Below are 24,590 nucleotides of genomic sequence, written 5' to 3' on the forward strand. Positions count from 1 at the left end.
TGTTCTTCTAGGAACATGATTATATGTTGTTTTTTGTTTTTTTTTTCCAGATTTTAGGGAAAAATGCATGTTATTTGCACCAGAAGGAAATGAAACCGATGCCAGTACAGTTGATGTTAAATCCTTCTGAATGAGACATCATTTAGACTTTCTGCTGTAAAAGAGGAAATTGCAGAGGACCAAGGGTTGGAAAGAACCTTAGGGGTCTCTGGCCCCCTGCTGCTTGCAGCCAGGCCAGCTGTTAGAAGGGGCTGTGCTTGTGCAGGCCTCCATCTGGTCAGGCCTTGAAAACCTTCAAGGGCAGAGACAGCGCAGCCTTGCAGGGCCCTGTCCCAGTGCCAGGCTGTATGCAGCAGGGAAGAGGCTCCGTAGGGCAGCCTGAGCCTCTCCCAGTTTGGCTGAAGCCACGTGTCTCCTGCTGCGAAGGGCCTAGTTGCAGGTTTTCCATAGCTTCCCTGCTGGGTGATGCTGGGGCTGCCTCTTTTCCTGCTGAACTAGCCCCAGTTTCTCAGCCTCTTCTCACTGGGCCTGTGCTCCAGCTTCCACATCTTGGTGGCCCTCTGCTGAGCAAGCTCCTGCTTGTCCTTGTCTTTCCCATGTTGGGTCCTGGTGAATGATCCAAGTGCTTCTGTTAATACAAGTGTTTCTTCACACACTGGTTTTCATTCCATCAATTCACTGATGGATGTAGGAGCTGATGGCTTTGATCCTGAAAGGTATTAGCCTCTTTTGTGTAACACTTCAGTTACAAATGTAAATCCAACAATAGTAGAAGCCTTTTAGGACCAGCTAGTTCATAGGCTTGCAAATGTGATTCTCCAGAAAATTATCTCTGTAGTGTTCCATGTTCAAAGTTTGATAAGTACTTTGCCATATAAAATGTATTTACATTAGAAGAAACTCGTGCACCAGTCTATTGTGGGAAATCTGCAGTGGACGAAGCAGACAAAATAAGAAGAAAAATGGGTGGTTCTTCAATTGCAGATTTATTTCTTGTTTTGTAATTCCATTATCACCACTCTTAAACAATATTATGTACCTTCTTTTTCTGGTGTGATTGACACAGGAAGCATTGAAGATGATTGATGTGGAGTTATTAATGAAAAATGATTTTAAATTTTCTTTAAGCATGATGGGCAGTCCTTATGGCAGGCATTACAGATATCTTAACGTGTATTTAGACAGCAATGTGTTAGGATTTCATTTTTTCTTCATTTTTATTCGTGTTTGTAGTTGTACATTTTTATTGGTGTTGATAATTTGTTTCATAGGCAGAACACTTATTTTTGTCTTTCATTGATATGGAAAGGCTGCTGATTCTGAAAGTGGTCCCATCTGCATAAAATCAGCCATAAGTTTTTAGCATTTTCATCTTAATTTAAAAAAAAACCAAAAAAGTAAGATGGGGATACGGTAATTGTTGGTCTTAGTCTTCTTTTTCGTTTTTGTTCCGTTTTTTATTCCTTCTGTTATTCTTCATCTTCCCTTCAATCCTTTTCTATTATCCTCCATACTGTTCTTTCAGTGTTGTTTTTTTTTCCATAAATTGAATATAAGATTTTCTCACCAACCCCCCCAAAGTGGTGCTGACTTAAGACGCTTGGAACAGAGTACATTGTGTTGGTAAAGCCAAAATACTTAAAGACAAGTTGCTGCGTGCTGTTGCACAACCTGTCTAGTGGTTTATGAGATGAAACCAAAAAATGTACTTTTAGCAGCCTTGTAACTTCAAAGACAAGTGCGTGTGGAAGAATGAAATGTGTGTCAGGAGGCTATAGGCCTGAACGTAGTCCTTTTATTTTTTATTTATTTATTTTTCCGTTCTCCAAGCAGTGCTGCAGAGCTGATTTCTTGCTTAGTATATGGACTGTTGACAAGATGTTTTGCATATTGCAGACGTTGAAATTGAATTTCTGTTTCTTTTTGCCCACTGCAGAGGCTGCAAGTCGTGCCATTGTCCAGTTTCTGGAGGTCAACCAAAGTGAAGAAGCAAGTAGAGGTTGGATGCTGCTCACCACAATTAATTTATTAGCTTCATCGGGACAGGTTAGTCTTAACAAGGCTTAAAAAAAGTTGTGGGGTCAAAGACAGAAGAACCACAGTCATAAACTCTGAGAACACACACTAAAATATGTTCTAACTACCTTTTGCTTTCTGTGCTAAGGCCCTGTTCTGTTACACTGCCACAGAACTTCTGCTTTAGCTCCTCGTGGTTTCAGTTGCCTAAAAATCATTCTTTTGGAACATGAATTTAGAATGTTCTTTTGAATTACACAGACAATTATTACTGTTCCCCAAATGCTTCTTGTGCATGCTGCTGCTTGGCCTCTGAGGTATGTCACACACAGCTCCTAAATCCCTCGGTCTCAATACTTGGGCTCCCCATTTGTGTAGGAGGCATTGCAGGAAAATGAAGACAATAGCAGTGACAAGCGGATGATATTATGAACATTTACTACCTCTGTTTTTGGTTCCCCCCTGCCTGCATCAGAGAGCCGTTCTGTGGCAATGTACTGAACAGCTGTGTGGTTTATTCTTTCTGCTCTAATTTGCCATTATAATTCAGCACGTCATCTTATATGCATTTAGTATGTCACCAGCCTCCACTCCAATTTGCCTTTTCTTCCCACTGATGCTTTCATATTTTCTTCTGCTATGCTCCTTATACCTACTTGTACCTTCTTGCCATGCAAGTGCATGAATTGACGGACTGTCCTCCCACTCCCATTTGTACTGTTGCAAAGAATAGATGGTTAATGAGGGCTTGGCTGAAGGTTTTGTAATTAATTCGTAAGTTTCTATTGACAAGGACTGTCAGTTTTTGTTTCTGTCATGTGCAGTGACTGTTCTTAACTGTGGCTGCTAGATGCTATTGTCACATAAATATATGATGATGCTATCTTAAGATCACTATTTAGATATGCGTTCAGGAATAGATGGTGAATCTGTATTGACATGTGGACAGCTTGGAAAGGTATTAAAAAGAAAATGCCAGCATTTGAGTCAACTTGATTACAGGAGTGTGACTTTTTTAAATATAGTAATATGCTGAACTATGTTTTTTGCTATGTTTTCTTTCTCCCCAGAAAACTGTGGACTGCATGACTACAATGTCTGTGCCTTCCACACTCGTTAAATGTCTATATCTGTTTTTTGACCTTCCACATGTGCCTGAGGTAGTTGGAGGAGCACAGAATGAGCTACCTCTTGCAGAGCGCCGAGCACTACTACAGAAAGTCTTTGTACAGGTAAGCAAGGTAAAATTGAAAATACAACTTGCAGAAAGAGTGGAGGTGCTTCAAGTTGAGGCACCAACTTCTCCAGAAATCACTCTTCCTTGATTCTTCACAAACTGCTATCTTAGAGTAAGATGGATTTTCTTAAAAGCACAGTTGAAGTTGAATTCCCATTTCTCCTGTGTTTTTTTAGTTCTCAGCAAGAATCCACAAAAATGAATAGAACTCTTCCATGCAGCTGCTTAAAATGAGCAACACGTTGGCTATTACTCTGCTTTAATCAAACTGGTGTTAGTGTTTGGTATCTTTGGCCATTATTGATAGAAATAGACATAGTAAAAATGATTAGTACTGTTAATAATCTGTGAATTATTGTAATGTGTAATTATTTCTGTTTAATTACGGAGTAAACCATACATTTTGAAATGAGTAATTTAAATGTGGGAATGAACCATCTTAGCTTGCATTTCCTCTTAGAGTTATCCCTCAGACTTTTTTCCAGATGTTTTCCCTCACTTTGCCAGGGAGACCAAGGACTCCTGCTTTCTGAAGCTTCCAGTAGAGTTCTTGTGAAGGAATTTCCATATGTTCTTGTGACTAAACTGTTAGAAGGAGCTGAGAGTTACTTTTAGAAAGGGGTCGACAGTCATGCTGCCAGTTTCCAAGTGCAAACTGGAAGTGTCTGTGTAGCAAACATCTGATGAAAGTTACCAGTTACAGTTCCCCACAATATGCTGCTTCTCTGCTCTTTTTTGTCCCTCATTGAGGGCCATCAGGTGGTGTTCTCAAATGAGTTAGCTGGAACAGGTGAGATTTCACATATCTCCTGGGCTCTGCTTTTACTTTGATTTAACGTATAAATGTCCTCTAGATGCAGGCAATTTTACGAAATATTCTTATGGTTTTCTGGGAGAGAGCCTCAGCTTCCCGCAGGAGATAGAAAATGGACTTTTGTGCTGGTTGGCCAAGGTGATATTTAAGGTGTCTTCCAACCGTAATGATTCTGTGACATCAAGTGTCTTCAGAACACACACAGAAGGGAGCACAGCGTAGCAGCTTTGGCTGCATAACTGCATTTTTTCCTAATTAAGGTAACTTGTCAGTTCAAATTCAGGTGACAGACATTCAGGTAGTGCTATAGCATTGCTGTAGCATTTTCTGCTATGTTTTTTTAGCTGTTTTCATTTGGCCAAGAAGGTATGGCTGTTTATCTGCCAATAACTCATCAATTAGCTTACCTGCAGGAGGAAGGAGTTTAACGGTTTTTTTCTCATAACCATTGCCCTGCTGCAGGATTTGAACATCTGAATCAGCGAAAAATAAGGTTCTGGAAGAAAGGAATATCCTGGTACCCAAACAAGCATGATGTGTCAGCCTGAGAGATTTATTTGAACTCTTCTGCTAATGCTTTTCTAGTCATTTTTAACAGAATCAAGACCTGAAATATCCATTTGTTAAATAAGCTTGTATGGAATTTAAAATTGAGAAACAATGTAGAGGGATATACATTGCTGCTCTTAACATGCATGCTAAATGGAAGAAAGTTTTGGGTTTTGCTAAGTTTAGTCAGAAACACTAATACCAATAGTAGAATTTTAATATTGGATGTTTAATGACTTCCTGTTTCAGATCTTGGTAAAACTGTGCAGTTATGTGTCCCCCGCGGAAGAACTGGCTCAAAAGGATGATCTGCAGCTTTTATTCAGTGCAATAACTTCATGGTGCCCTCCCTATAATCTGCCTTGGAGGAAGAGTGCAGGGGAAGTACTGATGACCATATCACGTCATGGCCTTAGTGTCAATGTAGTGAAATACATTCATGGTACGTTTCTTTATCCAGTATTAATTTATAATTTTTTTCTTTGATTATTCTTGTAGTTACAAAATAGGCATGAAAATAACAGATCAAAGAAAACTTACAGGCTCTTTGTTTGGCTATGTAAGTGTTTACATGCATGTAAGATTTCAAAACACTTGTATTTGCAGTTGAGTCTGCTTCATCCACATGTCAAATGAACACTGAACAACAGTGCTTCCCCTAATGTTTTGCTGTAGAGCTTACGATGACAAAAAAAGGATGTGCTTTCTGTCTAATTCTTGCTATTATTTGGGCATCTTCAGTAAATATTTGTATTGAAAAGCAGTCATTGGGCAGATGGATAGGTCTGTCATTTTTTGCTTCCCCCTTAAGGGGAAGATGTTTTTTCCTGTCTTGTTTGGATTAGCAGCAGCAGTCCCTTGCAGTGGCAAGGTAAGCTAGCAGTGCCTCATGTATGACTGCTTGTTTAGGTAATGCTCTGGCTGGCAATTCAAGTGTCGGGACATCTGAGGAAGCCACAGGAAGAGGAGCCAGCTCCATGCATTCTTCTGATGCATTTTGAGCTATCCAGAAGCCCACGTAGTAGGCTTCTGCAGTAGCCTTGTAGTAAATACTGGTGTGTTATGCTTACCAGGGAGAGCTAATCTGGAAGATTGCAGAGATAATGTTCTTTCTCACAGACATTTGCTTCTCCAGGAAGAGACCAGGTCAGATGGATACACAGTTAAAATATTCAACAAGAGCAAAACCTGGGTAATGCAGGTAGTAGCAAATGCTCAAGGGAGCTTGGTGTGTGGGCACAGCAGCACCTGAGCATGAGCCCCCACGTGCTTACTGATGGTGTATTGGAACAGCCTGCCTGTGCCCTGCCCCATGGTCCAGCCCAGCTTCCCTGTGGGGTTCCCAACCAAAGGCTGTTGTCCCTAGAGCCTTCTGCCTTGGATCAGCAGTGCCCCAGTCCTTTGCCCAGCAGAAGTTGTCTCTAAGTACTGGTGCCACCAGTGTGACGGCCACCAATAGACTAAATCAGCCAGACTCATTCAGGTTCACTATTGAGACAAATATTATCCTGTCTGGAACATGGAAACTGAAGGTGATGAGAGGTTTTGGAAGATAACTTAAGGAATGCTTTACTTACAATAGATCTTCACAAGGTTCTGTTTGTCATTTGTATAGGAAGGGCTACTGCCATGTGGGTTAGTAGTAAAGGATTTGTGAAAACAAAGCAAGATGACAACTGTTGTCAGAGAGGATAGTATCCATGGAAAGAGCTTTGTGAAGAAATATGTTATTGAAAATACTGTTGTTGCAGCTGTTTAAAGCTGTGTTGTGTGTTTAGGCATTTGGAATTTGACATGTGAAATTTGGTATAATATATTTCTGATGTATTTAGGACTTCCAGATTGTAGCACCATCTAAATGCATAAGTCCTTTTTAAAATGGAATGTTTATTTAAATGAGCTAACAGCCTTATTACAAATTTTAGGGGTACAGCATTATTGGTGACAAAAAAAAAAAAAGAAAGAACCAAACCACTATTTCCCCACACCCTGGAAAGCAAGTTTTTACAAAGTTCCACAAAAACTTTTTGTCAGTTTATGAAATACGGCACCATGCCTCCACATATTAGGCAGAAAATTTTAGTTTGTGGATTTTCTTGCCCTAGCAGCATCTTTCTAATTCCAGTAAGAAAGAAGTGAATGTACAGTATCTCTTAAAAGCACAAAATAGGCATCAGTTAAATACTTTCAAATTGGATTTTAAAGGTGATGGTTATTTTACATATATCTGTAGCAGCCTTCTGATGACTTTATAATGAAGGTGTACATATATATTTGAAAGGTTATAAAGTACAACAAATAAAATAACCCAATCCTGACTCTGTCATTTAATGTATGGCAACTGCTACCATTGTTGCTTCCTATTGCTTTGGTCCACAAAGACATGGGGTGGCATATCAAAAGATACTCTAAATTCTTTATAATGTAAATAAGTGAAAATCTTAAAAACCACTCAGCATGACCCCTCACTTCTTGATAAAAATGAACCTGACTTAAGAGATGATAACATGTACAGGGAGGTTTGTTATGTACTCAAGAAAAAAATTAAGGCTTTTTATCCCATCAAAGGAACATCCTTTCATTATCTCATGTTTTGACATGATCTTCTGGGACCTTTTGTAATTGGCCTAGCTGGAGATACTTGCACTTCTCTGGCAAATGTTGGAAATTTATAAGAAGCCATTTAAGGGAGTGTCTTTGAAACAGGGTTGCATCCTGAAATATGAGTTCAGATTTGGGAAAGCTTTTCAGAATGTATTGGTGGACCATGGGAGAGATGCAGAATGAGACAAGTTATCTCGTTTTCCTCAGCAAGCAAGTATGCCAGCCAAAGAATCGCTGACAAGAGCAGCCAAAGGAAATCATCATATCAAGTCTTCTGTGTTGAGTTTTACCTAACACCAGTACCATAGTACCATTCAGTGCTTTCTATAACTTTGTTTTTCAGTATGGAATAGGATGCTTTAGAGTTACTATAGCAGTTCATATTTTTCTTTTTATTCTGCTGATTCTCCTGATTTAACTTTACTTCTATTATTATTTTTTTTTAATCTGGTTTTGCTTTCTCAGTCTCCTTCTTACCTGAGGTAAAGATTATCTAATGGAGAAAAAGAATCATTAATGTCAGTAAAATCCTAAATTTCTCAATCACATTTCTTTTCAGAAAAAGAATGTTTGTCCACATGTGTTCAGAATATGCAACAGTCTGATGACCTTTCTCCCCTTGAAATAGTTGAGATGTTTGCTGGGCTTTCCTGTTTTCTCAAAGATTCCAGTGATGTGTCTCAAACGCTATTGGATGATTTTAGGATATGGCAAGGATACAACTTCCTCTGTGATCTCCTCCTCAGGTATGCAAAAGTACTTGAAGGGATGTAGACAGATGATTGAGCTTTTTCCAAAAAGAGTTCCTATTAAAGAATGGGTCAATAGATTTGACTGAATAAATTATTAGAGATTGCTATGCAAGGAAGACATTAGGACCAAAACATAAAATGATGTGCTTCCCTCCTCTTATGAAATTACATTGTTTAGCTTCTTATTCATTGGTACTGTTTACTACTCAATCTTTTTGTATGTTGTAGGAAAGCAGGTGTTTAAAGCAACTGGTGCTACTTTTTTTAAGAATTCACAAAAATATTTTTTCACTGCAGCTGATGGGTTTGGTTTTGTTTCCTTTTTGTTTAAACAAATTGAAAGTACTGAAAAATCATAAACGTTCGTCCATGCTACTTGGTGTTGAAGACATCATTTTGTACATAAGCAGAAGAGACCATTTTGTCCATCACGGAGTGCTGGAGAGAACTCCCATGTTACTAGGGTATCAGTGTGGATACACATTTTTTTAATTTGAGTTCTTTTTATGGAAGGGACTGCTAACCTGCTAATACATGACAGAATATAGTGATGCCTGCCAAAAGTAAATGTTGAAGTACAACTCATGATTTTATTTTTTTTCATGAAGGACATGTCGCTTATTCTTTCACAGTGAGAAAATGAGTATGTTTGCTGTGTTACTTGTGCAAAATCTAAGATATGTCCTGATTTTTTTCTGAAGTTCTGAAGATGCATGCATTGCTGTTGATATACGCATGTGTGTTTTTCAAATGCAGGACACAGATGCCAGCTTTGAAGTGAAAGATGAGTGTGCACCTTATCATGTACTGGGGTCAAAGATGATGAGATGTAGTGCTGTAATAGCCATAACTGAGATGAGCTTCCATTGCTGACCGGTTTTCTGGCCATTCATTTTGGATGCTAGGTTGCTAGCTTTTGGTACCCAAGTATTAGAACTTAATGTTCTTTGAGATGTTATGTTTTTTTTTTTGTTTGTTTTGTTTTGTTTTGTTTTTTACGGTTACCAGACATATACATGGCATGTGAAATTCTTAATAACAGTTAAAATGATTCATAAATTACCTTCTGTGCCAAAATTGCTACAATACATGCTATATTATTTTTCTTCTAGTATAAATGGTTATTTTGAGTATGAATTATATTACTTGAAACACACCAGTACACATCATAAAATTGGTTGTCTTCCAGAAACTGACAGCAAGAGGTTAGGTAGAATTTGGGGAACATTAGCGATTTCATTGTCAAGTACAGCAGTGATCCTCTGTACATCACGTGTTTTAAGCAGACTTTCTTGTGAGCTTGCTTACCCTTTCAGCCAAAGAATGGGAATTCCCTGACAGTGGTATGAGAAGAGTAGGGGTGTGCGTCTCTGAAAAAGGAGAGCACAATCACACAGCACATCAGTTCGTCATTTGACATCATTACAGTGTTAAATCACAGAAATACCTTATCCTCACTTGTTTGAGAGCTGATTGCTAAGAACCTCACGGGAACACTTGGGAGAAGATGAACAAGGCACAGCAATTCGTGTTGTATTTGCTAGCAATCTGTATATTGTAGAGGAGATGGAAGACGGTTCAAAACACACATGCTGTTTAAGTTGTGATTCGAACATGAAATTCACTATAGTTTTGTTTCAAAAAAAGCAATCATCTCAGAGAAGCCTGGGCATTGTTCAGTGATCGTCAATAGTGCTGCATTCTCCCTGGATGTGTTGTGGCTCAGAACTAATGACAGAGACTTCTTCAGGTATGCAGTACGTTTGCAAGATGCTGCGAGTCCAGCCACAATGAAGAAAGGCTTGGGAGCTGGTAACACGGACTAACTTGTGAAGATGGTGACTTAATAAGAATCTGCTGGAGACCTGTGAGGAACAAAGAAGAGAGCATATGTTTTGAACTCAATGATGTGAAAGTGCAGGGTGTACAGAGGATTCATGGAATGGAAATAGATGAGCCACATGCTTCTGTAAGGTTCAACCATACGTCTCACTGTGGGGAAAAGGCACAGGATGCAGAATGCTTCGAAAGGCTCTCACTGTCATTGATCAAGGAAGAAAAACACATCTTGCATTGCGTGAGCAAATAGGAGATTGTGGTCTCTGGCTGTCTCCTGAGATCTGTAGAGACTAAGAGCTAGTATGCAATTAGATGTGTTTTAATGTGTTGTATAAAATTGGGCATTCTGTTCAGCTGGTTCCCAGCTGTGCTGTGCAGGCTGATGTGTTGGTGGAGAACAGCCTGCACCATTCCTGTCACTGGCCCCAGCTGCCACTTGCTGCCCTCCCCAGCCCAGGGACATGTGAACAGTTGATGTGGATGGAAGAGAATAATCTGGGTTTCTCTGGGTTGGGGTGGAGCACATGTTGGCTTGCCAAGAAAAGGAGGATAGTTTGTTTTACTAGCCTCTTTTAGGGTCTGTTGTGACTGACTTGCTAGCAGTGAATGCTGACAAGGATCAGACGTTACAGTTCCTGTCCTCTTGCATTCAGAGAGGGGGGTCTGTATTTCTGAAGAAGATATTTTGTTGTGCTCTTCTAGGCTTTATGTTTCTATTCAGATACCACTTTGTTAACACAAAATATGAACTGTGAAAGTGGCACATGTAGTCTAGGAGGTTAAGTGCAGATTTATTTAATGGCAGACTATCTACGTATTTTCCTATAAGCTTTGTGTTTGTAAGAGGAATGTAAAGGTAATTTTTAATATCTGTGCTTCTTTTTAGCAGATTTTGGGGTTCACAGCAAGATTTATGAAGTTAATGTCTACAGGAAATAAGTACTAAGTCCTACTAAGGATTGACTTAATAGTAGGAAATGTTAATGGAGAACATGTAAAATATTGCCAGTACAGGGCAATAAAAGCATGTTCTCGAAGTTAATAAAGAAAAATGGAAGAGATGTGTGATTAAAGTCATTCAAGTGACTTTTGCTAACATAAGCTACTTGTTTTCTTTAGGTTAGAACAGGCAAAAGAGGCTGAATCTAAGGATGCTTTGAAGGACTTAGTTAATTTGATTACTTCCTTAACAACATATGGTGTTAATGAGTTGAAGCCAGCTGGTGTTACCACTGGAGTACCTTTCCTACTACCTGGATTTGCAGTGCCACAGCCTGTGGGCAAAGGTGAGTGTTCATTCTCTCCCTCCATGTATTTTTTAATTATAAGAGAAACTGTATACCACACAAACCATTCATAGTTGAGTATAGGTTCTTTTACTAAGGTTGCATATCAAATATGCTTGTCCTATATGTCCTTCTTCTTTGGAGTTGGTACTCACAGAAGCATGCGAACAAATTTTAACTTTGAGGACTGTAGGGCAAGTCAAACATCTCTACTGAGATGTTTGCAGAGCTCATAGCTTCTGTGTGGACATTTTAAAAAGAGTATCAGTGTGGAAAGATGCAGTGAATTGATTTATGGTGTTTTAGGCTGATCTTAAACAGATGTGGAAGGCTGATGCACTGCTTTGGTGGTGCTTCTTTTGTTTTTGTTTTCATTTTCCTTCACACAGATGGGCCTTCTGTGAGCTCTTATCAGCTCATGCAAGTGTATCTTATGAGTTGTAATATGTTTTTTGAGCAGCAGTGAATATACAGTGGTATAATCTGTGGTGTACTTGCAACCACAGTGAATTCTGATGAGGAGATAAGGTTGACTAAGTCTGAAGAGGAAAAGGTTTTTATAAAAACCAACTTAAGATTCTAGACACTTAAAATTCCATTTGATTTTGTAGGTAAATAAGTACTTTGGAATTGAGCAGGTGACTGTGTGGAGTGAGCTTGCTGCTTGGGCTTCTTTGGGGTTTTAATAACACTGGAGGCACTTGTGAAGTTTTTATGACAGAGTTAGCTTTATAGATTTATATTTAATGGATTTGTTTTCACTGTTTTTTTCACATATCACAGTTACTTGGACAATCACTTCCTTTCTCTGGTATTGAGAAAGTTCATTGTTTACGGGAACTGTTTTCCCCTTGTGCTAAACAGAGGAAGAAGATAATAGTTATAGAGTTGAATTTGTCCATGTTCTAACTTAATGATTTTTTCCTAAGCTAATCAGATTTCTGATACTGTAGCATGAGATAACCACCATCTCTTGATTTTCAAAATAAAATCTTTTTATTTCATTTGCTGGCATTTGTCCTGACATCGATCAGTTCCTTTTACTTGCTTTTTCATTCTATTGACAAGTTGTTTTTCTTTGGAGAACATATTAACACGTTTTCTTAATTGATTTTATTTAAATTTTTTTAGGTTTTGAACGCTGTAGAGGTGGTGAAGATTTGGTTTCTTCAGGGGTCCTTGTAACATTCAAAGATAATTCATTAACCTGCTTGATTGCCTGAAAGAACTGTTTATACTTAATTAGAACATACCTAGTTGTATCGGTCACTGCCTCTGTTCCTGTCATATTTGTTGAGCACTATATCTACTTTCCGACACGTTTCATTACTAAGAAAGCATGTAAAAAGCCTGCTTTTAGAAACAAATGAATGCGATCTGCAATTTAACATTAGTATTTTCCCAGTAAGTGAAATTTTTGCATGTAGTTCTTCAAGGAAGTTTCTTGTTGCTTTCTGGAGGAATACACCAGGGAAAGCAGTGAAGCTAGACACTGGAATAATTGAGTTTTCTTTTAAATTGAACAAGTTAGTTTATAAAAAAGGAATAAGGCAGTATTCCACAGAACATGTGCAACAAATTGGGATTCTTCTTTTACGAAAGGTTTTTGATTTATGCTAATTGTTTGATTTTAGCTTGATTGAAAATGAGGTTTAATTGTTAGAAGTTTTTTTTATAACTTTTTAAAGGGTGTTTGTCATGAGGTGTTTCTTGTATAATGGGATTGGTTTACTATGAGTTGTATTGTTCTTGCAAAAGTTGGAAAAGTTACCTTTGCAGCATCTTTCTAGTGGAATATATGCTCTGCTCACTGAAAAAATAGGGGAATCCAGGGAACATTCATAAGTGATGCCTTCTTGGGCTACGTGAATGAGATTTTATTGGTCTTAAGGATACTTAGGAGAAGTTTGATCCACTTTTAAAGATGTGAGGTCTTTATATTCTAATAATATGGCTGCTTTGTGCTTTACAACTTCTCCCATTTGTTTTAATTTCTGAATTGTTAACAGTACTTGACCTTGCCAAAGTTTGTTTTTTTTATTCCCAGGCCTGATTGCCACAGCCACCCTTACACCGTCACCTGATTCCAGTATGATTATTCACATAAAAATTTCTAATCCAGAACTGAGCAAGAGCATGCTCTCTCTTGAAGGAAGGCCTCTGCTGGCCTTGCAAAACCCTGTGAAGTTTCTTTGTAAGGAGCTCCCCTCCTTTTTCTCATACAAGACGTCCAATGAGCGGAAGAAACAGGATTGCTCAGAGGCTGTGCATGCTGTTTAGCTTTGAACCCAGCTGATAAGACTGTGTTGTTGCTTATTGCTCTGCTTAATGAGGGTCATCAGATGCGTGTTCTTCCAAACGTAGCCTACCTAATACTTGTGAAGGGCATAGTGGCCTTCCGTATTATGAAATACAGAATGCTTGACTATTGCTGTAATGTGTTTTTCTTACGGACCATGTAGATGATGTGCAGGCTTTAATTTTTCTCTATGACTGTATCCTGTTGCACATACTAAAAATAGGTCAACTTTCTCATCCATTTGAAAGAATTGATCATTCATTTAGCTGCATGTGTAAACAGTTTCAGAGATGAAGATGTCATATCAGAAAGAATAGTAGATCATAGGATTTGCAATATAATTGCTTATGCAAATGCTTTTTTAAAGAGTCTGTTTTAATTTTTAAAAAATAACATTCTTAATCACGCTTATTAGAGCGCATGGATCATTATTAGTGACTGTGCTCATTGTTTATAACAATTCAGAACTTTCATTTTCCTTTCTTCTTCCCATCTCACTTTGTTTCCTAATTCAGGTCACAGTGTGAGGAATATCCAAGCATTTTCCGTCCTTCAGAATGCGTTTTTGAAAGCAAAAACTAGCTATCTAGCACAAATTATTCTCGATGCCATCATGAATATTTATATGGCTGACAATGCCAATTACTTCATTTTGGAATCACAGCACACATTGTCTCAGTTTGCAGAGAAAATTTCTAAGCTTCCAGAAGTACAGACCAAATACTTCGAGATGCTGGAATTTGTTGTCTTCAGCTTGAACTACATACCCTGTAAAGAACTGATCAGTGTGAGCATCCTTTTAAAATCCAGCACTTCTCATCACTGTAGCATCGTAGCCATGAAGACACTCCTGAAATTCACCCGTCATGACTACATCTTTAAAGATGTCTTCAGGGAGGTGGGACTTTTGGAGGTGATGGTAAATCTTCTTCATAAATATGCAGCGCTTCTGAAAGATCCCACTCAGGCTCTGAACGATCAAGGTAGAGTGTGCTCTTCCAATTTACTACTGCATGTCTCTTGGGGATGGTGGAAGCTAGTGATTAAGAGAAAAAAGCAATAAAGTTTGAATGTGTATCATAAGAGCAGAGTTCTACTTTGGACTGCTGTGCCATCCTGAAAACACACCTCTTTCTTTATGTCCTGCAAGAAGCTTGAGGTTGTGCAAATGCAAAATCATTTGAAGTTTATAATTCCCTTCTTAAATGATTTTTTAATGTATTTTTCCTAATATTTAAGTTATTTTTACATCAAAAGAAAAAATGAAGGAGCAATACATAGACTACCTGCTTCACTCCTGTGCACCAAGTTGTCTTTCTCAAAAAAATGTGATTAGGCATTTCAGAAATGCACCTAAAAGTGCTATCAAGCATGTATCTGTGCTCTTATTAGGAGCTTGTTTCCAAGTTAAAAAAAAATATATAAAAAATATATATATAAAAAAAACAACTTCTTTTTATACTTTGGGTCTACATTTTTGTAAGAGCATTACAAAAAAAAGGCACCAAAACCAACCACCACCAACAAAAAAACTGGCGTTCTCATGTCCAGGATTTGACATCTGAGATAAGCCACGTTGTTGTTTAGTCTGCAAAGCAAGCACTGCCAAGTGCAAGCCATATGTGTGTAGGTATGCTTTTTTTATATTCTTTACTCAAAAAGGAATAGAGTTAACGTGTGTCAGTGACATTTTTCTTAATTGTAGTTGTTGGCTGTTTCACCTGGGTTTATTGTTTGAAGCTTCGCTGTTGATTTGTAGCTGTTAATTAGAGGTAGAAAACTGTGCTGCCAGCAACTATGTTGGAAAACACACAGTTGCTCAAGTGCTTCTCAATAAATGGACCAAGATGTCATCTGGTTAAGGTGCTACCTGGGGTGGACATTGCCCTTGTGTTGTTGCTTGGTAGTTATTAGTATTTTATTTATTTATTTATTTATTTTCTGGACTGTTACAATGTGTTTAAAATACTGTGTGCCAACTTGGTTCATCTGTTATACCTGTCAAATCGTAAGCACATTTGAAGTAATTATGCAGACGTAGTTCTGTGTTGGTGTGTAGAATTTCTCTTTGGAGGTACTCAGTACAGAACAAGACAGATACTTTTAGTCTTCACTGATTGTAGCTTGAAGCAACAACAGTTGGGGATATGAAACTACACATATAGCTGCAGTGTCAGCAACTCAGCTCACACTGCTCAAAAGCTTTTGTTAAAATTATATTTTTTTTATAAAGGGCATTTTCAAACAATCTGTAATTAAGCTTTCCCTTGGATGCATGTGTAGACTAAACATTACTTGTTTTGAAATTTGGTTAGTCTGTGTTTTCTTTGGGGAAACAAAGAAAATGAAAGCATTTGTGGAAAAAAATGAAGCAACATCTTAGAAAAGAGTGATTTTTACTGTCTTTGGCTTATGAAATTATTTTTAGGGGATTCAAGAAACTGTTCATTTGAGGACCAAAAGCAGCTGGCTTTGTTGGTTATGGAGACCCTGATGATACTATTACAAGGATCAAACACTAATGCAGGTAAGTGGAGATGCTACTGGCAAGTCATGTATAAAAATGTTACTGAGAACTTTGCGTACAGGCAAGAGAGTCTTCATTTTCTATCTTCAGGCAGTTAATCACACTGAAATATTCTTTTTTTCTTGCAAAGTTCTTTCTATAAGAGAATCAGTAGAATAAGCTGGAATGCATAAAATAAAGGAGTTTCAGATGGTTGGTTGGTTGTTTTAAATTAAGATTCTTGGGAGTTCTTTACTTGAACCACACCTCCCCCCATTTTTCCCCAAACAATACTATAATAATTTGTGGTAGCTTGTATTTTTAACACAGTATTTTGAAAAATTTAAGCTCTTAATTAGGCATGTAATTTGCTGTTGACAATGTCATGTGGACTGAAATCAGATTAAAAATGTGTGCCATTGTTAATGGAAGATGGCTTTTCCTTTTTTAGAAGTATACATTTCATATAAAAAAAACAGTGTGTATATATATATATATATATATATATATATAAATAGGGCTCACTTGCAAGCGTCCTTCTCTAAACGAGGTAGATTTATGCCTTATTTCATTATCCAACACATGGTAACATTGACACAGACAATGTGTCTATCTCATATTAGTACAAGCTATCTCTTAGAACTTAAAAAAAAAAAAGTTTTATATATATATACATATATATATATATATAAGTAATAGGTGTTCTTAAAACCTTTTACTCTATTGTATTAGAGGAAGAAGAAAAGGAGAAGGGGTAGGGAAGGGACACCACCCTGAGGAACCAGTTTCTGGCTTTGGAGGCCATGAGACATCCTTCTTTCATCAGTTTATTTCTTCTTTTTCTCAGTTCTGGCTGCTGCTTCCTACCCCTTGGTTTAGTCTGCTTCCTACCCCTTGGTTTTGTTTGCTTTCATTCAAGTAGGAGAGATGAGAATCCATGACAAGTGTTTAAGAACAAAATTGTGAAAGCTGTCCATCTCAGCTGACAACTTGCTGTTTAACGATACCTCCTGGTCTAACAGCAGAAAGCTTTTAATTTTTTTCTTACTGCTTTTGCTTGGGAAAAATATTTTCTCTAAATATAGGCTCAGTGTTCAATAGCTGCTAGACAAGTAGGACTAGTTTGCTGAACAAACTTCTGTAACAAATGAGGTTTTGCTCTTATTTGTAAGCTTTTCTCCCACAATGTTCTTCCTCATACAGGTGAGTTAATTTATACTTGAGTGATTTTTCTGAATAACCACAGCTGGGAAAGCAGTCCAGTTGGTCATAATAGAGAACTGATGGGTGAACTAATATTTCTCAAGGTAAAGTAATATTTACAATAAGGTATTGCTTTAAAATGGAATACAAATTAAAAAGTAATAGGCAATCAGTAGGGAGTCGGTCCAACCATTGGGTCCATCTTTAAGCCTTAGTTGGTGTCTTTCACATTTTAAGAGATTCTGTGCTACCATGAGCCTTCTGACAGATTTTGGCTTCCTGCCTTTGGCAAGTTATGTGCATTGTGTCTGCTATGCTTTGTTTATTAAATCCAACAAGATGGTCATTGAAAGCATAGTGGCTTGCTAAAAAATAAATAAATAAATAAATCCCATTGAGTTGATGGTTTGCTCTTTCTTAATTCAAGGGAGTGTTTGAGCAGGGAGATGTTCTCAAGTGCCTCAGAGCTTATGTGAAGGTATCGATCTGTACCTGTAATCCACAGACCAGATTTGATTTAAGGGACTTTAAAGAACCATCAAGAAAATGAGTCTCTTGCTATTAAGTCTAAGGTTGCTGAAGGATTCTGCAGCTCTAATAGACCAGTTGAGGGCTTTGCTCCAGATTAAGAAGGAAGTGCTAGGGAAGAGTCTTGTGTTTTAAGAAAAAGCAAGGGAGAATTGGCTTCATCTCTTCCTCTCCTTTTTTAGGGAAGTATGAAAAGGTATTTGTGTTAATCTGAATCCTATGGTCTTTCTTCAGCAATGAAACAAGAAATCAAGTTAAAAGTTAAAATGTGCTTCTATACAAAATAACATGCTAAAACGTACAATGACTTTACTGAGGAAACCATCCATGATTTGTTTATATCTCTGGCAAGCTAATCTAGAGTTCGTATCAGAATATAGCAGCTGTTATTTGTGACCTACAGGAGAAAAAAAAAGGTTTTCAGTTTTTCTCCTCCCATCTTTATTTATAATTTTCCTGTTTTATGGGAGAGTACATGTGCAATGAAAAGCTCTTTCTTCTAGCTTTTGACTAATGCAATTCCAGCAGATAATAGTTCTTTGTTTTATGGGTAAAAATGCTTGCATACCTTAATTCTGTCTCATTATTCAAATCCTTCAGAGGAGTTGAAATCTTGCTAGGGTAGGATGAGAGTGACTGTTATCAGTGCAAGCAAGTGAAAAACATTTCCTCTGTCTGCTGCAGTCCAGGAACTGAGTGACAACATGTCCGATATGGTTAGTGGTTGAGATTCAGAGTAGAACAATAACTGCATGTTAGTGTACTCTGGAGGAGTGAAAATCCTGTCTGGGTATATTTTGAATGAGTTATCCAAGTGTAACAAAATTAGCAATATTGCTTTTGGAAAGGCATGAATTCATATAGTCTAGCTCTGTGCAGAGGCTGACCATCTGCGTGTAGGTCATTCTGAGCAGATCTTCGGAGTAGCTATTGAAAAACCTACCCAGAAGGTTTTTATACAGTGTTCCTACCTCAATGGTCCTAGTGATTTATCACTTGTCGATGTTCTTCCTCACAGACAATGCATTCTCTGTTTTGAGTTAAGCTGAAATCTTTGTCATCTATCCTATTGTTGATGCTCTTGGAGGGCAGCAGCAGATCATTAATATATTTAAAATGGTCACATGTAGGTTGGATGATTTATATTCTCTTGCTATGTCTCAGGTGCAATATGCACCCTTCTTAATATCCTGTGGTATTAATTTGCATTTTTCTTCCTGTGCAATATTTAGACTTAATTGTCTTGTAATATGTTTGCAATCCTCTGAAACCATGTCTAAGCCATTTCACTGCTGCACTTGTTTTCAAGTTCTGCCAAGCTTGTTGTTTGAGGTCACTTTTAGAGATGGCTTTGGCATTCTGTCCACCAAACATTTACGTCTGCAAGCTTGGCTTTGTCCACACACTTGATAAGTATGCTCTTTAATATGTCAGCAAAGGCATTTTTCACAACACTCAAGATAACCCCCAGTGGTTTGTCCTTTGTCAAATCAGAAAGGCATAGCAGAGAAGCAGGCATAACTCTGAGCTGATGTTTCAATTAGTTATTAGTCTGTCATGGTTGCATTTAGGCTATTTTGTTGGGTTGTTTGTAAGAATGCTGTGGATAACACTACTAGAAGCATTCCTAAAGCTGAGATACATTGCATAGGCTGCTTTCCTTTTACCCACTGAACTAGTTATCCTGTCAAGGGGGAGGAAAAAAAAACACAATACTGTTGTTTTAGTTTATAACTCTTTTCAATGGTGATTGAAGAAATGGGCTAATTAGGCTGAAATAATAAGGTTCCAGAGAGAAATTAGCATAGATGACAGGTGAATCATGTGAATCCATTATACACTTCTGCATTTATTGCTCAGCCTTGATTTTCCCATGACAGAAAAGGCAGAATCGGAAAACAATCAGAAAGGAGTGATGCAAAGGGAAGGTTACGTATGGGAGCTTCTACATAAGGAGAGTTTAAAACAAAAAAAAACAAAACAGGATAGTTTAATTTCTAAAGATGAATGAGAGGAAGTGGTGTAAATATGTGATAACATCTTTGAAGGACCGAAACTGCCTTGTAATTCATAAGTGGCAGGTCTCTCTTTGCTGTTAAGCAGCCATCCTGACCTCACCAGGGAAGTTGGAAGCAAACATCAGTTCCTCTTTGCTACTTCTCAGTACTGAGTTCAACTCCAAGAGAAGTGAAAGAAAGTGCATGAAACACATCAGAGGTGTGGTATGGCACTACAGATGTTGTTTCTAAGTACCACAGAGTTCAAAAGCCACATTTTGATCAGGGGCTCCAAGTTCAGGAGTATGATAGAGCTGTACAGGAGAAAGAGGTAAGAAACCATTACTCAGAAAAGTTGTGTTTGTTGTTAGTGCAGTATGATGGGGACATGAGCACAGTGGTAACGTATCCAGAGGTTGGCAGAGGTTTTAGGTCAGCACACACAGTCACACAAACAGGCTTTATTGAGCCTTGTGCTGTTTCATCCCATACTCAAAGCCTCAAAGCTTAGTTTCTGGCTTTAAACTCTTGTGTCTCTTAAGGTTTCTTGAATATTCAGTAACTAATGAGAGAAATTCAAATGAGGAATTTAGGTGTCCCCAGACCCAGACAGATTCACAGGGTGGTCAGAAATCTATACTGAGAGCGGGGGAATTACAAAATGTTACCTTGCTATTTGTGAATCATAGATAGTCCTGGGTTGGAAGGGACCTCTAGGGGTCATCAAGTCCAACTCCTGGGGTCTCTTCAGAAGATAACTCCAGCAGGAGATGCTGCAGTTGCCCTATGGAGAGGTGCCACCAACTTCACTGCCTTGGGGTTTGAGGTCTCTACTTCTGCCATGTCCAAGTCTGTATCTCATCCAAAGAACATAAGAGAAAGCAAGACGCAAAAACTTGAAAACGAATCATGCAAATTGGTATATATAAATTAGAGTGAATGTCTTGACTAGTTCATTAATAATTTTTGTAATTTAAACTGCCTTTGTAATTTACGGTTATGAAGAAAATGATCTCTTTTGATGCCATAATGTAGCATCGTTCCATTGGCTTACTCTGTTCTTACCTTAAGTAATTGCACAGGCCACTACTCTTGCTATTAATGCTGTGCTAAATACCTGTTATATGTTCTGTAAAAATTTCCATTTCTTGTTTATTATGTTTTCAGAATGGATTTTCAATTAATATTGCACGTGTTCTTCTGCATATCCAGTAAACTTGAGAATAATGATTTGTTTAAGCTCTATCACTCTTGAGATGGATCGTGGCAGAAGAAAACTTCTGCACTGTCCTGCAATCCTCACGGATAAAGTGAATTGGTGCTCAGTCAGTGCTTGAAGCTTGGCTGCTCTTTTTCAGAAGCCCAGTTATATTTGGGCAATGAACACAATGTAATACAAACACGATCCTTAAGCAAAATAGCCAACAGTCTTCCTTAAAGATACAGATTTTGTTGCATTTTTATGTTCTTTCTGTCTGTGAGTCTTCAAACTCTAGCACAAAAAGAATAATGTTTGTTGAAGTGATAGGATCGGTGAGGAGGTTATTAGAACAGGGATGGGTGGGCACCATGGTGGGCTTGGGGTTTGGTTGGGTGCTGAACCCCCTCCATGTTTTGGGCTGAGGCCAACTGTATGAAGTTCAACAAGACCAAGTGCCAGGTCCTGCATCTGGGGTGCAACAACCCCAAGCAGAGCTACAGGCTGGGAAATGAGTGGTTGGAAAGCTGCCTGGCGGAGAAGGACCTGGGAGTGATGGTTGATAGTCGGCTGAGTATGAGCCCACAGTGTGCTCAGGTGGCTGGGAAGGCCAACAGCATCCTGGCTTGCATAAGCAGTGTGGCCAGCAGGGGTGGGGAAGTGCCTTTCCCACTTTACTCGGCTCTGGTGAGGATGCACCTCGAGTACTGTGTTCAGTTTTGGGCCCCTCGCTACAAGAAGGACATGGAGGTGCTCGAAAGAATCCAGAGAAGAGCAACGAAGCTTGTGAGGGGCCTGGAGAACAAGTCCTACGAGGAGCGGCTGAGGGAGCTGGGGTTGTTCGGCCTGGGGAAAAAAAAGGAGGCTCAGGGGTGACCTTATTGCTCTCTACAGGTACCTTAAAGGAGGCTGTAGCGAGGTGGGGGTTGGTCTGTTCTCCAATGTGCCTGGTGACAGGACGAGGGGGAATGGGCTAAAGTTGCACTGGGGAGTTTTAGGTTGGATGTTAGGAAGAACTTCTTTAGTGAAAGGGTTGTTAGGCATTGGAATGGGCTGCCCAGGGAAGTGGTGGAGTCACCATCCCTGGAGGTCTTTAAAAGATGTTTAGATGTACATCTTAGTGATATGGTTTAGTGGAGGCCTTGTTAGTGTTAGGTCATTGGTTGGACTAGATGATCTTGGAGGTCTCTTCCAACCTAGAAATTCTGTGATTCTGTAACTGTACCCTTGTTTTCAGCAGCCTTAGTGAAAAACACTGCAAGAAGAGTATCATTGCAGTTCTGTTTTGTTTAGCCTGAGAGAGGCAAACAGCAGTAAAAGTTGTTAAAAATCTGTATGACTAAAACCCTGTCAATCAATTTAAGAAGTAAAACTAAATGCTTTTCATGTTCTTTGTTGTTATTTGTTACTGACTGTATTTTTTGTTGTTGTTGTTGCTTGTGCTCCTATCCTTACACCACTCCCATCCCCACCCCCAATCTGCATAGGTATTTTCAGGGAGTTTGGTGGTGCGAGATGTGTGCACAACATTGTGAAGTATCCCCAGTGTCGACAGCACGCACTGATGATCATTCAGCAGTTGGTGTTATCACCTAGTGGAGATGATGATATGGGCACTTTGTTGGGACTGATGCACTCTGCTCCACCTATGGAACTGCAGCTGAAAACGGACATCTTGAGGGTAAATGAAGTATTGCTTAGGACGTTTACTCCAAAGCCACTCATTCCCTTTTTTTATACTTGTTTTTAAAAAGAATACACTGAGAAGGGGATTTGGATGGATGATGTTGAACTACTGAAGTTATGGTGTTAAAATGAGTACATTTGATGCATTTTTTGGTTTCTATCCGTCCATTGCAGTTTTCAGAATCACAGATATTAAAGCTAGTGAATGAATTTGTGATTTTAGTGCTAATCACTTGTAATCAGCCTTAGGAAATGAGGTTCTCCGACTATGATGATCTTCTCTGGCAGGGTATTATTCAGTTAAATACATTGAGAATACATGGGGAAAAAAGTAAGCATGTAATACACAAGTGTTTTTTCAGCACTAGCTTGTGTTTTCTTGAGGCAGACTTGCTTTGTTATTAAACATTTAGAACTAATGTAATGTGGTATGAATCAATATAAATGTTAATCATGGTAACTGATAATTCATGGGGGTGGGGGGGAGAACAAAAACAAAACTAGCAAAACACTTTTAAGCAAAACAGTGGAAACGTTGGAAAGGAAGACTGGGAGTGGAGGAAGAGAAGACTGTTCTTTCTTACACGTTTTTTTTTGGTTGCTAATGTAGACCCACAATTTCTTCTCAAAATAGCTAATGCTATTTTTAAAATTAACATGATGATATTGTGTGAGGGTAGAAAAACTATGGCAAGTAGTAATAGGTAAATGAATTTTACTGGAAAGAACTCACACATTTAGGTTCGTCTCTGTTATAAGGAGCTGCAGTGTTGTTCTAGCTGAGGAGCAGCCTTATATTATTCTGCAAGAGAAAAAGGAAAGGTAATAAAATGAGTCATTTTACATTTTTTGTATATCAGTGTCTTCACTAATTTTTAAGTGTGTCTCATTCATGATACTTAAAGGCAGAGAAAAATTACTGCAGTTCCCATTGGATTTAAGGTAGTATGTCAAGGTTCCTGACTCTTTGTCTGACCTGTTGTTGTTTTTGCCTGCCGTCTGTCCTGTGTTCAGAAGCTTTGGTGATGGAACTGACAGCCCAAAAATGTGCAGTGATATGTCCCTAACTATTATCCAGGTTTGGCAGGGAAAATTAGATAATGCCCTCAAAGGAGTGAAAAACAGTCTGTTTCATTACTCCTCAAAACAGCATGACTCTGAAGAAATAAACACTGGGTCGTGGAAGACTTATTTTTTTCTAGCCTAGTTTGTTGTACCAGAGATGGCTTTCTACTGTCTGTGATCCTTTATAGAAAGGATTTTTTTGGTATTCATTATTCACATGTGGGTCAAACTTCCCATGACAACTGGCTTGTTTTGGTTGGGTGAGATTTGTACCTGCCCCCATTCACCCTGGTTTCACAGAGGTATTTATATTATCCTGTGATACCTTTATTATTATTATTCTACAATCACGCATACTGTGGCCTTGTGTTCATTCAGCCAGTAACATTTTCTACATATTTGTTTCCATTTCAGGCTATTTTTGATTGACTGCTCTTTTAAAGCTATGTTTCATTCAGTTCAAAGATTTATGGGTTTCATTGTAGAGAGAGGCTAAATCTAAGAATTTTTGTGCTTTTTTTTTTTTTTTTTTTGCTAAATCTTTGCTGTTGTGTTGTGTTTGAGTGCCTGTAGTACCTAGCCAAGTGCTTTTACTTCATATATTTTTACAGCCTATGTTAGCGTTCTCCAAGGTTTTAAGTGGTTTGATTTCTTGTAGCTACAGGCAGTAGTTTGCCCGCTCTTGTTTCAAATTGTTTGTGAAGTATGGTGGCAGAGCAGATGCCTCTCTAACAGCTGTAGTCTCTTAGTGGTAAGGCAGAGAATTATTTGGTGATTTTGGGTCCATTATAGATGTAGTCAAGCCTTTTTTGTTGGCTGGATCATTTACGTCCTTACTATCTAATTTCTAAATTAGGGATAATGCTTTGCTTCTTCCTCCAATCTTTGTCTTTTTGTTTTGTAACCTCTTGATTACATGGACTTTTACAAAGATCTCTGGAGACTTGATACATTACCAAATTCTGACAAATACTAATAATCTTGCTTGTATCTCAACAGAAAATATTCCTG

The 24,590-nt window shown here is 38.4% G+C and overlaps 1 protein-coding gene across 9 annotated transcripts in view; it reads left to right on the top strand.

Moving 5' to 3' along the window:
• WDFY3 (WD repeat and FYVE domain containing 3) overlaps window positions 1-24,590 on the top strand; it is a 190,970-nt gene that overhangs the window by 71,980 nt on the left and 94,400 nt on the right. For 8 of the 9 annotated variants that reach the window (XM_084518372.1, XM_084518373.1, XM_084518366.1 and 5 more), the window contains 8 exons: window positions 1,937-2,046; window positions 3,087-3,248; window positions 4,866-5,058; window positions 7,780-7,966; window positions 10,931-11,097; window positions 13,912-14,379; window positions 15,825-15,923; window positions 22,316-22,509. In XM_084518372.1, the coding sequence (XP_084374498.1) occupies window positions 1,937-2,046; window positions 3,087-3,248; window positions 4,866-5,058; window positions 7,780-7,966; window positions 10,931-11,097; window positions 13,912-14,379; window positions 15,825-15,923; window positions 22,316-22,509 (1,580 nt within the window). Of the gene's footprint in view, window positions 1-1,936; window positions 2,047-3,086; window positions 3,249-4,865; window positions 5,059-7,779; window positions 7,967-10,930; window positions 11,098-13,911; window positions 14,380-15,824; window positions 15,924-22,315; window positions 22,510-24,590 lie in introns of those variants that run through there. The other variant, XM_084518374.1, reaches the window with a different exon arrangement.

The sequence above is a fragment of the Aythya ferina genome (assembly GCF_964211825.1).
Source record: "Aythya ferina genome assembly, chromosome: 4".
NCBI classification, from domain to species: Eukaryota; Metazoa; Chordata; class Aves; order Anseriformes; family Anatidae; genus Aythya; species Aythya ferina.